This window comes from Erinaceus europaeus, chromosome 9 (genome assembly GCF_950295315.1).
Source record: "Erinaceus europaeus chromosome 9, mEriEur2.1, whole genome shotgun sequence".
NCBI lineage: Eukaryota > Metazoa > Chordata > Mammalia > Eulipotyphla > Erinaceidae > Erinaceus > Erinaceus europaeus.
The window spans coordinates 111,827,478-111,844,127 of NC_080170.1; the positions used below are offsets into that span (position 1 = coordinate 111,827,478).

At 42.6% G+C, this 16,650-nt stretch overlaps 1 protein-coding gene across 4 annotated transcripts in view; it reads left to right on the forward strand.

The window, feature by feature from the left end:
* DGKG (diacylglycerol kinase gamma) overlaps positions 1-16,650 on the forward strand; it is a 273,168-nt gene that overhangs the window by 89,440 nt on the left and 167,078 nt on the right. For all 4 annotated transcript variants that reach the window (XM_007519772.3, XM_060198558.1, XM_007519774.3 and 1 more), the window contains 5 exons: positions 1,515-1,564; positions 4,875-4,949; positions 5,574-5,696; positions 15,179-15,296; positions 16,464-16,552. In XM_007519772.3, the coding sequence (XP_007519834.1) occupies positions 1,515-1,564; positions 4,875-4,949; positions 5,574-5,696; positions 15,179-15,296; positions 16,464-16,552 (455 nt within the window). The remainder of the gene's footprint in view (positions 1-1,514; positions 1,565-4,874; positions 4,950-5,573; positions 5,697-15,178; positions 15,297-16,463; positions 16,553-16,650) is intronic.

Sequence of the window (16,650 nt, forward strand, 5' to 3'; positions counted from 1 at the left end):
GTCTAAAGCAATTCTTCTATATTCTACTACAAAATGGGATTTTGACTTGTACATCCTAGTCCTACTCATTTATTTTCTTTAGACTTACTTGTTATTTTTATGAAACAGAGAAGAAAAAGAGACTGGGGTCAAATCTGTGTCTTCAAGCTGGCAAGTTCCCTGCTTTACCACTGAGCTATCTCCCCAGCCCTCAGGACCACAGGTAGAGAGAGCTCTGTGCTAGCGGATTGCTCTGGCCCAGGGTCCTGAAACAGCACTGGTGGGAGGATCTATTCTTCTTCACATCACCGGTTTGACGAGTCAGCCTCACATAGTGAGTGTCTCTCATCAGGACATTCTGAAGAGTCACAAACAATTGAAAGTTCATGACCCTACAAAGAAAGAACCAAAACCTCAACCAGAAATGCACCATGGTGATAAAACACAAGGTGCAGAGCTGTTGAAATGTCTCAGAGGAACTAACAACATAAAGGCAACTTAGCAGGATGCTGTGACCCTGTTGTGGGGAGAGGGTTTCCATGGAAAAAGCCAGCACGATAGAGAATAGGGGAGAGCAGTGGGCTGGAAATAGCTTACCCAGTAAAGTGCACTTTTCCATGCCCAAGGACCTGGGTTTGAGCCTCTTGCTACCATATGGAAGTAGATGAACAGGGGAAGCTTCACAAATGGTGGAGCAGTACTGTGATGATGTCTCTCCTTCTCTCTCTGACAGTAAGAAATAAACTGACTAAAAGAAGAATGAAGACAGGATTATCTCTACTCCCCGCCTGCTTACTTCTAAAACCGCTGACAAGATCTCTCTGCCTTTTAGTTGAAGTGCAAATTTCCATTCCACAAATAGACAGTTTAGTTATTTACTTAAATTTGCCTCCAGACTTCATTATCCTTTATCACTTCCCTACAACTAAATCACAGAATATATTCCTAGATAACATATTTAAATTTTATAAAAATAAATAGAATGTCTGGGGCTGGGCAGTAGCGCAGTGGGTTAAGCGCACATGGTGCAAAGCGCAGTGGCCAGCATAAGGATCCCGATTTGAGCCCTCAGCTCCCCACCTTCAGGGTGGTCGCTTCACAAGCGGTGAAACAGGTTTGCAGGTGTCTATCTTTCTCTCCTCTTTGTCTTCCCCTCCTCTCTTGATTTCTGTCTGTTCTATCCAACAACAACAACAACAGCTATAACAATAACTACGAGGGCAACAAAATGGGAAAAAGATGGCCTCCAGGAGCAGTGGATTAGTAGTGCAGGCAGTAAGCCCCAGCAGTAACCCTGGAGACAAAATAAATAAATAAATAAACAAATAAATAAATAAACTAAAAATAAACATAATGTCTACTGTCATAGCAACTGTTTAATATAATCAATAAAAATGATAAAGTGCCTAGGAAAGTACATGAATTTTGTTAATTATATGTCATATACAAATATTCACTGATTAAAGAAAGGGCTTAACCCATCCATCCCCTGGTGTCCGAGGACACCTCAAGCCTCACCTCTGTGTTTCTTGCAGTCATGTTTCGTCTCTATGATTCGGATGAGAATGGCCTCCTGGACCAAGGGGTAAGCTCTCATTCTAAATAATCCTCCTGGGTCTGAGAAGAGAAAGGTGGGAGCAGGTTGAGAAGGGGTCTGAACACTCTCAATTGCCTCTTAACAGGAATATCAGTGTCTTCATATTGGCTGCAGAAATCTGATTATAAGCCCCCAACCTGTTTCCAAAAAGTCAAGCAGGAAGAAATTAAATTTAATTCATTCTGGAAGCCCAGAATAAATTTTTTTTTTAAATCTTAGAATGGTGAGATGCTTTAGTATCTCGTCTAGTTTGGTGTCCAGTTGGTTCAGAAATTCTCTTTACGATTGCTGGAGCATAGGACTCGAAAGGAAAAGAAGGGGGGTGGGAGTAGCAAAAGCTGAGACCAGTGGGTAGGAGAAGAGCAAATAACTGTTTGTATGCTTTGCCATTGCCCTTGTCTTTCTTCTATATCCCAGGACACAAGCTCTTAGAGTTTGGCTCTGTCTGCTCAGAGTACAGAATCACCTGTCATTGAACTTGATAAAGTGTAAGACTCACCACTCCCCACGCCACTTCTCAGGAACAGTTCAGGGCTCATAAAATGAAAGAACGGAATTAAAAAAAAAAAAGTGGGGAGAAAACAGAAAGCGCAGAAGGCAGATAGAGAAAGGCAGGCCTTATCTTTATGGCTGACAATGGCAGAGATAAGACTCATTCATGAAAAGGTTCTGAGGTTGAAATGCTGGAGCTGAGTCAGACCAGAGGGAAAGAAGAGAACAGGTCCCTCTAAAGTCCCCACGCCTCTATAGCACCGCACCCATTTCAGAAAATTGGGGGGTGGGGCCTGTGAGGAAACAGCCTGAAAAGCACAGACTCTCAAACATTTGATCAACAGCTATTTGCCTGGCAATTGATCAACCACTGGGATTACATTAGTGAAGCCAACTGACAGAAATCCATGCCTTATGAAGCTGTCCTTCAAATGCAAACACACTAGGAAACAGTGAAACAGATGTCAAACTGAAATGTATGCTTGAAGAAAAATTAAAGGGAGTCAAGGCAGGCTTTCCTGAAAAGGGGCATCCATCGGGACAGAGGCCTAAGAGTGTGAGAGGGGATGTCACAACACTGTCAGAGGAAGTACCTTCCAAGCACAGGGCAGATCAAATGCAAAGGTCCTGAGGGTGCCTAGAATGTTAGCAAATTCACTGGGAGACTACCAGAGAAGAATAAGTAACTGTAATAACAGGAGATGAAATCAGAGAAGCAATGGTGACTAAAAAGGTTTAGCTTTGACTCTGGAGAAACAGAGGATGGTCGAAGATTTTGAATTAAGTAGTGATGTGTTTGACTCTTTAATATGAGCAGGATTACTGCAGCTGCTGCGTCTAGGCTAGACTGTAGGGATGCAAACATGGCTTAAGAGGAGGCTATTGAGATTAGCAAAAGAAAGAAATGATGGTGACTCTCACTAGGGCACAGCATTTCGGATGGTAAGAAGTAGTTTACCTGCAGATATGCTATGACGGTAACATTTGTGAATTAGAGCAACTTTGCAACCAGATTCCTTGACTGATGGGCAAGCAGCCTCTCTGAGCAACCCACTCCACCACTGGGCATCCTTCCTGCACAAAGGAAACCTCTCTCCTGCCAGGGAACTTTTCAGTGTGAAACTTGCGTCTCCTCTCCCTTCTCCTCCCCAGTCCAAGGATGAGACCAAAAGGAGCCATCCCTCCAGTTCTGTCTGGCCTGTCACACCCCCCTCCCCATCCCAAATCTTCTCCAAGACTAAATTCCCATACTTTTATCTCATGCTGCAAGGTTCAGTATCCATTCTGGTCTAGTTATGGTGTGCCAGAGACATTCTGATATCATTTCCTCATGACTCTTACATGTGGTCTAATCAGGAAAATTCATTCTTCCTAAAATCAGCCCTCCCAAGTCTAATTCTCAGCTTCTGAACCACACATTTTTTGTTTGTTTGTTTTACCAGAGCACTGCTCAGCTCTGGTTTATGGTGGTGCAGGGGATTAAACTGGGGGCTTTGGAGCCTCAGGCATGAGAGTCTCTTTGCACAACCATTAGGCTATCTACCCCCCCCCCCATGTTTTCTCATTAAGTCTTGGACCCAGCTGAATTCTCAAGCTCTTCTCCACTGAAACTTCATCTGAGTCCTGTGCCCACTTTCCTGCCCATTCCCTTACTCTCAGTTACTGCCCCATTCTATAGTTTTCAATAGATTATTTTTTAAATGTAAGTAAATACAACTGTTTTAATCCCTACTGGGTTTTAGCTTATTTGTTTTACCCGTCATTCTATCTGGTGGAAAGACCACTTTTTTTTTTTTAAGTTTATTGGGACCTTAATGCTTTACAGTACAGTTGTTGACACATAGGCACAATCTCTCATCTCCCCATGATAGGTGTTGGACAGACACTCTCTCTCCCAACTAGGTCTTTTTTCATCATCATATACCAGGGCCCCAGAGCCCAACCATTCCACTCCATTCCATTCCTTTCTCTCCCAAAGTCCTTTGCTGTGATGTAATACATCAAACCCAGTCCGAGTTTCATCTTACATTTCCCTTACTGTCTTACGTTCCACCTATAAGTGAAATCATTTGGTATTTTTCCTCGTTCTGACTTAGCGAAAGCACTTTTGACTCTTACTTCAGTTCACCTGTGTGTCTTCCAGGTCAGTTATACAATAACATCTTAGTACAGATGATGCAAACACCACCCCAACCCAGTGTTTCAGTGGGACTCAGCACCAGCTACATAGCATCCAACATCTGTGAGGTTTTAGTAGGTGGAGCTTAGTAACAAACAATAGTTGCATTCATCAGGCAAATGTACCCCTCATTAATTTCACAGAGTCCTAAGCTCAGGGCTGGACATGATACAAAGGAAACAAGAGATGCCAGAAGGAATCTAAATCATAGTGCCCGCCCGAGCTAGGACCTACACAGTGGCCCTTTATCCAAATTCAGCTAATCCTTGCAGGGTATAGATGGATGACGAGTCGCTGAAGCTGTGGGGTGAGGAGTGATAACGGGGAGGGGGGGTGATAATTGCATAGGTTTGTAAGTATTCTTGAGAGCTACTATTACAAAGAAGGAAAAAGAAGTTTTCTATATACCTTCTCCATGTTTTGTCCTTTCTGTGAGTATCTATTGAACTATGTGGTCAAGGCAGAAATAAAAACAAATAGTGGGCTGTTCATGAAACGGTAGTAAATTATACCCCAGTGCACTACTTCTCATATTCAACCCTGTCAGTCTTTCCACTTGGTATGATTTTGAGTCTTGTTCTTGAAAATGTTTCTTCCATTGATTTTTTTCCTCTGGGTGCTTTCTAGGAGATGGACTGTATTGTCAACCAAATGCTGCACATTGCCCAGTATCTGGAGTGGGATCCCACGGAACTAAGGCCTGTGAGTTGCATAATCAGGGGGACAGAGGGCTGGGGGTCGGAGGGCAGGCTACCCAGTTGAAAATGGGACATACTGAGGACTTGAATACAGATGTTTACTGTGCAGACTTCCCCACACTTCTGCTTCTCTAATAGGAAAAACTGTAGGCATCAAGAAAAAGTGTCAACTTCTTTCAGATAATTCCCCCTGACTTCATCAACAAAGCTAAATTTTCATAACAGAAAATTGTAGATCAAGGACTCCAAAAAAGTTGTAAGGACTTTTCTCCACCACCAGATGATGCTAATAATAATTATTATTAATATATAATTTAGGGACTTCTGTGAATCCACTCTTTTATTGGATATTTGATAGATACCTTCTTTCATCCTCATGACAGGGCTACAAATACCTACTAATACTATTTCCATTTTGCAGGTGAAAAAAACAGAAGCCAGGGACTTGGGGCAGTTTGTCCAAAACTACAATCAGGTTGGGAGAGAGCTGGGCCTGGAATCTTGATATCCTCATTCCCACTTGCTCCCTCTAAGCGGGGTTTAAACACAAAGCAAAGAGAATGCAAAATAAAAGAGAAGTAAGGGGGAAGGGTGAGAGTGGACCATTGTTGTTCTTTTGACTCCACAGATACTGAAGGACATGTTGCAAGGGATGGACTATGACCAGGATGGCTTTGTGTCTCTGGAGGAGTGGGTCCACGGGGGCATGACCACCATCCCATTGCTTGTTCTCCTGGGCATGGATGACATTGTAAGTCAGCAAGCTGCATTTCAGAATACATCTTTTACCTTTCAGAAACATCAGGCTCCATGTGGAAGTTAATATTTAGACTTCTCCCTGGCTTTTTGCCCTCCATATTCCAAATGAACACATCATATCTCTAGCCACCCCTGAAGTTCTCTCTCTTTTTCCCCACTAGTGCTTGAAGTAGAGCTGTTCATTTGACAGGAATTTTCTAAGTTATTACTGAATAGAGATGCTTTCTGGATGCTATGCTATGCTGGGGGACACAAATATAGTATTCACCTGCCAGAAGCTTATAGGCAACTATGCAGAGGGGAAAAAGACATAAAGATGAATTCACTCCAAAAATTAAGTTTAAAAATGTTCAGAGAGGGGAGCTGGGTGGTAGCGCAGTGGGGTAAGCGCCCATGGTGCAAAGCATGTGGGATCCAGTTCGAGCCCCTGGCTTCCCACTTCACAGACAGTGAAGCAGGTCTGCAGGTGTCTATCTTTCTCTTCTCCTCTCTGTCTTCTCCTCCTCTCTCAGTTTCTCTCTGTCTTGTCCAACAACAGCTATAACAACAATAACAACCACAAGGGTAACAAAATGGGGAAAATAACCTCCAGGATCAGTGGATTCGTGGTGCTAGCACCAAGTCCTATGATAACCCTGGAGGTGGGAGGCAGGCGGTAGCACAGGTGGAGCAAAGCGCAAGGACCGGCCTAAGCATCCGGTTCAAGCCCCCAGTTCCCCACCTGCAGGGAGTCACTTCACAGGCGGTGAAGCAGGTCTGCAGGTGTCTCTCTTTCTCTCCCTCTCTCTGTCTTCCCCTCCTCTTTGCATTTCTTTCTGTCCTATCCAACAACAATGACATCAATAGCAACAATAATAATAACTACAACAATAAAACAACAAGGACAATAAAAGGGAATAGATAACCCTGGAGGCAAAAAAAATGTTCAGAGTTAAGGAAAGAAAAAGAGGAATTAAACAAAAACATACTGATTTGTTCTTTTTTTAAATTTTTTATTTAAGAAAGGATTAATGAACAAAAACATAAGGTAGGAGGGGTACAACTCCACACAATTCCCACCACCCAATCTCCATAACCCACCTCCTCCCCTCATAGCTTTCCCATTCTCTATCCCTCTGGGAGCATGGACCCAGGGTCGTTGAGGGTTGCAGAAGGTAGAAGGTCTGGCTTCTGTAATTGCTTCCCCGCTGAATATGGGCGTTGACTGGTCAGTCCATACTCCCAGTCTGCCTCTCTCTTTCCCTAGTAGGGTAGGTCTCTGGGGAAGCTGAGCTCCAGGACACATTGGTGGGGTCTTCAATCCAGGGAAGCCTGGCCAGCATCCTGGTGGCATCTGGAACCTGGTGATTGAAAAGAGAGTTAACATACGAAGCCAAACAATTTGTTGAGCAATCATGGATCCCAAGCTTGGAATAGTGGAGAGGAAGTGTTAGGGAGGTACTCACTGCAAACTCTAGTGTACTTCTGCTTTCAGGTATATATTTTGCAGTAGTTTATGGATACGTATGAACATAAGCTCTCTCTCACAGAAACTGGTGTATATCTAGGTTTTGGGACTTTGTCAGAAAGTGAACCACCTGAGATGAAATTAGAGTGTACTAAAAAAGGAAAGGTCTCACCCGAGTAATGAAGCTGAAGGGTGGTCATTCCACACGTGAAGTCTCTGGACGCAGTCTGAGGTGTAGCATGTTGAGGTGGCAATCGTTGCGTTGGTATACTGATTTGTTCTATGGAAAGCATTTAACTTAGCCAATTGTTCGTTGTTGTTTTTTTGTTTTGTTTTGTTTTGTTTTGTTTCTTATCAGTTTATAAATATGGGACTTGGGGTTCTTAGGTTAGGAAGCAGAAGGAGGAGCTAGAATTTATTTGGATCTGACTCCACAGACCCTGTCTTCTCTAACACACCACCACCTAGGAGTAAGTAAGATCAAAGGGAAGATATGTTGGAAGGCATTTTCTGAAGCAAGAGAATGTCTGGAGTTTTGATATCCCACTCTTGAGAAAGATGTGGGGGAGTGTTTTACCCAGCAGCTAAGTATGGTATGATTTAGTTAGTAAAAGGTGGTAGACTAGAGAGGTTTTGGGCCAGGACAATAGCTTGATCAAGCCCCAAGTGAAATAAAATTTGAGATGTATTAGAGACATCTCCCAGTGTGATCAGAGTGGGGGAAAATGTAGAGGTGCAATGTGGAATCATTAGTTGTATATACTTACATCTGATCTACTCACAGCAAATTGTGCTTATTTGTGAAAGAAAGTAAGCTCCAGTCTGAAGCAGGGACGATTAGGACTGTGAGTACAGATGGTGACACTGAGCATTTATTAGGACAGCTGCACAGACTGTGTGACAGCATTCCTTTGAGATCACTGAAATGTCAGAGAGAGAAACAGAACAGGAAGTTATGCTGAATTAGCCTATAGTCGCCTGTAAGGTCTCCATTCAACATTTCTACAAGTCAAGACTAAAAATGAGAGGACCGGGTAGTGACATACCTGGTTAAGCGCACATAGTATGAAGTGCATGAACCTGCTCAGGGATCAGGGCTCGAGCCCACTTGCAAGGGGAAAGCTTCACAAGCAGTGAAGCAAGTCTGCAGGTATCTCTCTGTCTCTCTCCCTCTCTATCTCCCTTCCCCTTCTCAATTTCTCTCTGCCCTAGCTAGTAAAATGGAAAAGATGGCCTCCAGGAGCAGTGGATTTGTAGTGTCAGTGCCAAGTCCCAGTGAGGCAAAAAAAAAAAAAAAAAAAAGATAAGTAAAAATTTTAAAAAAGTGAGCTTTCATTTCTAAGACTCAGGAATTAAGAATTCCATGCCCAGTTTTTGCAAGGGCTAAATAGGAAGCAGAGAACCAGCATCAATACAATTAATTCTCTTCTTATTCCTTAGGAAGTTAGAACTTGAGAAGGGCATTGTGACCCCTGGTCTGTTTCCTTCATTTTACAGACTGAATACCAGAGATCAAAGGAACTCACCTGCAGACACACACCTAGTTAGTACCAGAGGTCATTGTCTGCTCTCAGTAACAACAAACCCCTCATTCAGTGATTCCTTCCCAAGAACCTGCTATGCACAAGAACCCAAATGAATGCTAATTCTGAGTGTGCTCAAATAAATAAAATACCCTATACTAGGAATATTCAAGATTATACTTGAGTATAGCGACTCAAAGTACTTGAATCAAGGCAGAAGTTCAGGGTGGCTATTGTTCCAATGAGCTTATTTTTAATCTGATACATGGGAACAGAAATGGGACTTTATTTATTTATTTATTTATTTTTGGATAGAGATAGGGGGAGTTGAGAAGGAAGGGGAATAAACAGGAAGAGAGAAAAATACCTGCAGTACTGCTTCCTGGTTCCTAAAGCTTCTCCCGTGCAGGTGGGGTCCGGGGGCGTAAACCCCAGGTCCTCACACACATGCACTCTACAGGGTATGTCAGCTCCCAGCCTTGACTCAGGACATTTTAATCACAAGAAGTCTATTTCCCAAATTTCTATTCTGGTCTTGCTGAGTCTAAAGGGACACCAAGTGTGCTTGGAGAGGGTCTCCTGCTTCATGGCTGGAGCGTGGAGGTAGACCATTCTTCAGCATTCTCCCCAGGGTCTCATTCAAAGGCTGAATCCATATTTATAGGAAAACACTATTTGCATCAGGAAAGTTGCAAAAAAAAAAAAAAAGCAGATGTGAAATTTGTGTTTATTATTCAAAAGTTTTTGCCTTTATTTTAATATATGTACCAAAATTAAAACTTGACATGGAATGTCGGGGGTTCTGAAGAAAGCACTGCTTATCTTCACTTATGGTCAGTGAAAAGCCCGGAGAGCCCTGACTGTGAAGTGCCCTGTGGCAGTGTAGCAGGAGTGTACAGCCCGGCATTCCAACCATAGCCATTACGACCGTATCCTGCAGGCTCTGATGTACAGAAATCAAGGAACCACATGAGGGTGCTATAACCACAGCAGAAATGTTATTTTAATCCCAAGGCAAGGTTCTTTTGCTTCCAACCCTGTTTCTGTGAAAATGGCATCTGAGAAAAGGGAAGTTAGCTAACCACGAATAATGAACTGTGTGATGAAGAAGCTGGAGATGTTGAAGAATGCTGACATTTTGGGGCCAGGTGGTAACACACATGGCTAACTTCACATATTGCCATGTACAAGGACCTGAGTTCGAGCCCCTGGTCCCCACCGGCAGGGGGAAAGCTTCACAAGTGGTGAGGCAGTGCTGCAGGTGTCTCTCTGTCTATCTGTCTCTCTCTTTTTCTATCTCCCCTCCCTCTCAATTTCTCTCTGTTCTATCAAGTAAAATAAATAATTTTTTCAATGCTGTAATTTCTTTTCTGAGTAAAAAATCCTGGCTTGTTGAGGTAGGAAGGGAAGGACTGTGTGGCTGTGAGGTCCACAGAGGCCCCAGTTTGACTACTAGATCAGAACCTTGTTATCTGTGTGCACTAGGATCACACACACCCCTGTCTCTTCATTTCGTTTTGTTAAAGTGTATGCGGGGGGTCGGGCAGTAGCGCAGCGGGTTAAGCACACGTGGCACAAAGCTCATAAGAATGCCGGTTCGAGCCCCCGGCTCCTAAGAATGCCGGTTCGAGCCCCCGGCTCCCCACCTGCAGGGGAGTCACTTCACAGGTGGTGAAGCAGATCTGCAGGTGTCTATCTTTTTCTCTCCCCCTCTCTGTCTTCCCCTCCTCTCTCCATTTATCTCTGTCCTATCCAACAATGATGACATCAACAACAAAAATTATAACTACAACGAGGGCAACAAAAGGGGAAATAAATAATAAAAAATTTTAAGTATATGCTTATTTATTAATGTGTGAGAGAGAAAGTGAGAGCCAGAGCATAATGGCAAGAGTGCTAGACACTTCTGGTCTAGCACTCTTGCCATTATGCCACCTCCCAGGCTGTTGTTCTTGTATATAAGGAAAACACTATTTCATTATTTTTGTGTCCACTAGTGTCCAGCACCACATAGAGACTTAAAAGTTTTGACTCTCTGCGTGTCAGGCACTGAGCTGTTTTGGTCATCTTATGTAAGTTTTTTTTTTTTTTTTTAGGCCTCCAGGGTTATCGCTGGGGCTCAGTGCCTGCACCACAAATCCACCGCTCCTGGAGATTACTTTTTCCCATTTTTGTTGCCCTTGTTGTTGTTATTATTCTTGCATAGGACAGAGAGAAATGGAGAGAGGAGGGGAAGATAGAGAGGGGGAGAGAAACAGAGACACCTGCAGACCTGCTTCACTATCTGTGAAGCTAACCCCCTGCAGGTGGGGAGCCTGAGGCTCGAGCCAGGTTCCTTTTGCTGGTCCTTGCACTTTGTGGCATGTGCGCTTAACATGCTGTGCTACCACCCAACCCCCTTAAGTTTTTTTTTTAATGTCTTTCTAGGGAAATAACAATTTACAAGGCAGTTTTGTCTCATGGATAGAATTTCTTATCCTTCCGTGATAGATGTCTGCACACCAATCCCACCAATGTAGGTCCTCCTCCACCTTCGTGTACTAGGCCCCACAATCCCTTGATGTCAGTGTTGTCAAAGGAATGAATGGATCAATAAATCTCTTAATGAATCATCTTACTTTTAATCAGTGAGTCTATGTACTGAAGTTGAAACTATTAGGCTAGAGAGGATGTTAATTCTCTGCAACTCAGCTCTTAGAAGAGGCAAGATTTAGAGGTAGTAAGAGGAATTTTTTGCAATTCCAGAGGGGATTAGCATTTAGAAAAACACACAGGTTCTTCTAGAGACTAGAAACATAACTTTAGGACAGGAATAGGGTTTGGCTGTTATGATCAGTCCAAACCAGACATGCCCAGAACCAAAAAAACACACAAAAAACAAAAAACAGGGTTGACTCTACATAGAGTCAAACATGTTGGACTCTATGGACAAGACTGTCCTTGCTGCCTTTCTGTGGTAGTTTTTACTACGTTTACGATCAGCCTGGGAGTGCTGAAACTTGTGGTGGAGAAGGCCAGAGAGATAGCTCACCAGGTAGGGGATTTGCCTGTCCATACTCAAGGCCCATGTTGGAATCCCAACACCTTGTGGGATTTGCCATAGTGCTGGAAAAAGTCCTGGTGCTGTGGCATCTCTTTTTCTGTCTACCTATCTGAATGAAAAGTAACCTAGTGTGGTGAAATCACATATGCTCAAGGCCCTGGCTACACACACATACATACACACACACACACACACACACACACACTAAGTAGCCTTTATAAGAAAAGCTCAGTGACAATATATGCACACAGCTGTTGCTGAAATAGTGTCCGGTATAGCTAGATGGTAGAAGTTTTTGTGTCCAAGCAAGTTTTTTATTACGAAAGACTTGGATCAAGGCAGTAGGAAATAACTTAACTTTCTTTCTTTTTACTATTTTATCTGTGTATGAAGAATTAACAAGAGAAGGACTTTGTATTTATTCGACACATTTCTTTCTCCCTTTCTTTCTTTCTTTGCCTCCAGAGTTATCGCTGGGGCTCAATGCCTGCACCATGAATCCACTGCTCCTGGAGACTGTTTGTTTGCTCGCTTTTATTGGATAGGACAGAGAGAAATTGAAAAGGGAGGGGGAGATAGAGAGGGGGAAAGATAGACACCTACAGACCTGCTTCACCACTTGTGAAGCGACCCCCTTGCAGGTGTGGAGAGTGGGGGTTGGAACTGGAATCCTTGCGCTGGTCCTTGCACTTTGTATTATGTGCACTTAGCCAGGTGTACCACCACCTGACCCCCTGCTTTTTTTTTATCCTGATTAAAAAACGAGTATAAACTGGCTGGAGATGTTTTGGAAGACTGGGAGGGAGGGGAGTAGAAATTACAAGTCAGCGAAATAACTCACGGTTTGCCGTGCATGCAACCCAAGTTTGAGCCCAGACTCAACTCACTGGAGAAATATTTGGTGCTGCGACACCTTTCTCTGTGTCTCTCTCTGTCTCTCTGTCTCTCTCTCTCAAAGCAAAGAAGAAGCAAAAGTTAGGAAATAAAATAAACTGTGATGCTGTTAGTCTGACTAACCTCTGTCTGCAGCTTAGAGCTTAGTAGCAATCTTTCCTGTCAAAAATATTATTATATAAAAGTAAAGTTGCAACATGCTTTCAAATCTGCATTCTTTAAAAAAGTATATATTTAAATACATTTATATAATTGAATAAATATATATAATCTTATTATATACTATATGTATATGTTACCTATTTATTGTACATATTATTTTGTATGATTATATAATTGATATAAGTTAATAAATACATATTTGTTAAATATATATGTATATTTCACAGGAACATGTAAGAGGCCAGAGCACTGCTCTGACAGACATGCTACCTGGGGTCAAACACCCCATTGCATGTAAATCCTGTGCACTGCCCACTGAGGAAGCTCCTGGAATACAAAATTTTTCATTATGCTTTTTCTTATAAAACTGTATCCCGATAAATAAATAATAAATAACTAGTCTTAAAACTGGATGACGCTGACAGACTTGCAAATGCGAGGACCTTGTTTTGATCCCCAGAGTCGTGTATGACTGAAAAGTGCTCTGAGCTCTTCCTTTCCTATCCTGAAATAAGCAAATAGATAATTCTTTAAAAAATAAATAATAGGGAGTCGGGCGGTAGTGCAGTGGGTTAAGCACACATGGCGCAAAACGCAAGGACCAGCGTAAGGATGCCAGTTCAAGCCCCCGGCTCCCCACCTGCAGGGGAGTCACTTCACAAGTGGTGAAGCAGGTCTGCAGGTGTCTATCTTTCTCTCCCCCTCTCTGTCTTTCCCTCCTCTCTTCATTTCTCTCTGTCCTATCCAACAACAACGATATCAATAACAACAACAACAACAATAACTACAATTAAAAAGGGGGAGTCGGGCGGTAGCGCAGCGGATTAAGCGCACATGGCGCAAAGCACAAGGACCAGTGTAAGGAACCCAGTTCATGCCCTCAGCTCCCCACCTGCAGGGGAGTCGCTTCACAGGCAGTGAAGTAGGTCTGCAAGTGTCTGTCTTTCTCTCCCCCTCTCTGTCTTAACCTCCCCTCTCCATTTCTCTCTGTCCTATCCAACAACGAAGACAGACAACAATAATAACTAAAACAACAACAACAACAAAACAAGGGCAACAAAAAGGGAATGAGTAAATTTAAAAATATATATATATTTTCAAAAAGGGCAACAAAAGGGAATAAATAAATATTTAAAAATAAATAAATAATAGATAAATTAAAATAATGAGGCTAGGTAGCTTACTGGATAGGGCTCAGGCCTTGCCATATGCTTGACCCAACTGACAGCCCAGTCACTGATATTTTGAGTGTTTCTGTCTCTGTCTGAATTAAAAGAAGCTGGGGAATAGTGAAGTCACACATGTGAGGCCCTGGTTTCACAAAAAAGAAAAGTACATTCCCATAGCATTAGGTAATCTTACCTTTTTTTTTAATGAACCCGGAATATTAAATCATGCAGATATGCCACCACTGGCCTTCTGTTAATTTTGATACCATTTAAGATAGTTCTATGGTGAAGCAGGGCTGCAGGTGTCTCTCCGTCTCTCTCCCTCTCTATCACTCCCTTCCTTCTCGATTTCTGGCTGTCTCTATCAAATAAATAAAGATATATTTTTTTAAAAGATAGTTCTAGTTTTTCATTATTTTAAGTAATGCTGGACAGAGCACAAAAATATTCACATCTTTCAAAAAAGCACGTCTCTAACATAGAGTCCAAGAAGGGACATTTCTAAGTCAATGACAGTAAGAATTTCAAGAATGCAGAGGGGGCTGGATGGTGGCACACCTGGATGAGTGCACCTATCACCAAGCACAAGGACCCAGATTAGAGTCCCCACTCCCCACCTACAGGGAGGACGCTTCATGAGTGGGGAAGCACGTCTGCAGGTGTCTTTCTTTCCGCTTTTCAGTCTCTCCTCCCCTCTTGATTTCTCCCTGTTCTGTCAAATAAAAATAGAAAAAGAAAAAAAAAAAAGGAAAAAAGTGGCCACTGGCAACAGTGGATTTGTAGTGCCAGCACTGAGCCCCAGTGATAACCCTGGAGGCAAAAATAAATAAATAAATAAATAAATAAAATAGTAGGTAGATAGAAAGGCAGGCAATGGAAAGTTGGTTCTGATTTACATCTCCACCAACCATATAGAGGAGGGCATATTTTCTACCTCTCCCTCTCTCTCTTCCCCTCTCTCTCTCTCTCTCTCTCTCCCTCTCTCTCTTCCCCTCTCTCTCTCTCTCTCTCTCTCTCTCACACACACACACACACACACGAATGTTTTTAACATCTACTAATTTTTAGAGAATACAAAGGATTTTTTTATTGATTTATAGTTCTTCTGAGTTCTGAAGGAAAATTAGAGTAAACACAAATTTTTCTATCCAACTGTGAAAAGAGTCTTTTGAAAAGTTCAGATAGGAGCCACAGCTCCTGATGTCTGAGGTTCTCATGCCTTTGTTATCTCTTCAGGGCTCCAAGGGGGACGGAAGGCACTCCTGGACCATGAAACACTTTAAGAAGCCCACTTACTGCAATTTCTGCCATGTCATGCTGATGGGTGTTCGGAAGCAAGGCCTGTGCTGCATTTGTAAGTAAAGATCTTTCAAGCCTCTTTTCCCCAGGAGGTGTCTCACTCTGCATCTGTCAGCTTGAGGTACTCCAAGAAAGTCTAGGTATTTCGGCGTCCGAGTTTGTAGCACCTATATGATTCCACTAACAGGGAACAAAGCAAGACTCCCATGTCCTATTTTTGTTCTCCCCAAGTATTACCCTATTGTTGGAGTCTTTTCCTGTGCCACTGACTCTCTAGTAAAAAGTACTGAAGATTCACACATCACTAAAACGCATCTCATACTCATTTCTGTTGGGTTTTGCTAGTGCTAATAAGTATTTGTTCTGAGGTGGCCAGAAGAATCTGGATTTTTTTTCCATTAATAAACAATATAAAATTATTTTCTGAAATATAGTGGAAATTAAAACTATCCATTTGTTTCATGTTATATACCTAGTAAAGTCACTAAAGACAAACAAACAGGAAAGGTCAAGAGAAGATTAGAAAAAGACAACTGGAGGAAAAGATGCAAAGAGAAAGAGAAGCAATTTTTTTAACATCTCCATTTCTTTTTTAAAAGATTTTATTTATTTGTTTATTTATTAGAAAGCTAGGAGAAGAGAAAGAGCCAGGCATTGCTCTGGTACATGTGCTGCCAGGGATTGAACTCGGGACCTCGTGCTAAAGAGTCCAATCAATGCTGTATCCACTGCACCATCTCCCAGACCATGAAGCAATTTCTGTTTAATAGAAAGCACTGAATTTCAGAAAGATGAAGCAACTTACTCAAGAACATGTGGGTAACTACAAATGCCACATTTAAATTTCAGACCTAGACCTGCCTAACTCCAAACTTAGGAAGACCTGGCCTTTCTGTGCAACCATAATACCCCTGTGAACTATACTATACGGTAGCATTAGCATAGCAGGAGAGTAATTCCTCACTCTCCCCCTCCAGCAGAAAGCACTTTTCAAGGGATGTGGAAGGTCATCTGGTGGTGTGAAATGTGCAGAAATGTGGAGTAATCTTGAGCTCTATTCAGGGAACCTCTGGAGACCACTTTGAATTTCCTTTGTCAAGCCCAGCTCCTCATGTTCCCTGAGCTGTCATCCAGAGTGACACCCAGGCTTTGGCTGAGGTGAGGTGGTTGGATCTTTCCTAAGTGATCTCTCACAAGTGTTTTCCTTATTTTTTTTTTTCAGACTGTAAATACACTGTCCATGAACGCTGTGTGTCAAAAAACATTCCTGGATGTGTCAAAACATTTTCAAAATCCAAAAAGGGCACCGAGGTTGGTGATATCTATTGCCTTGTCCTGCTGCATGGTGTATCTGGGGGCAGCATGTCCATCATCACAAACTCCCCAGCACAGGGAGGGGCTTAGGGAGC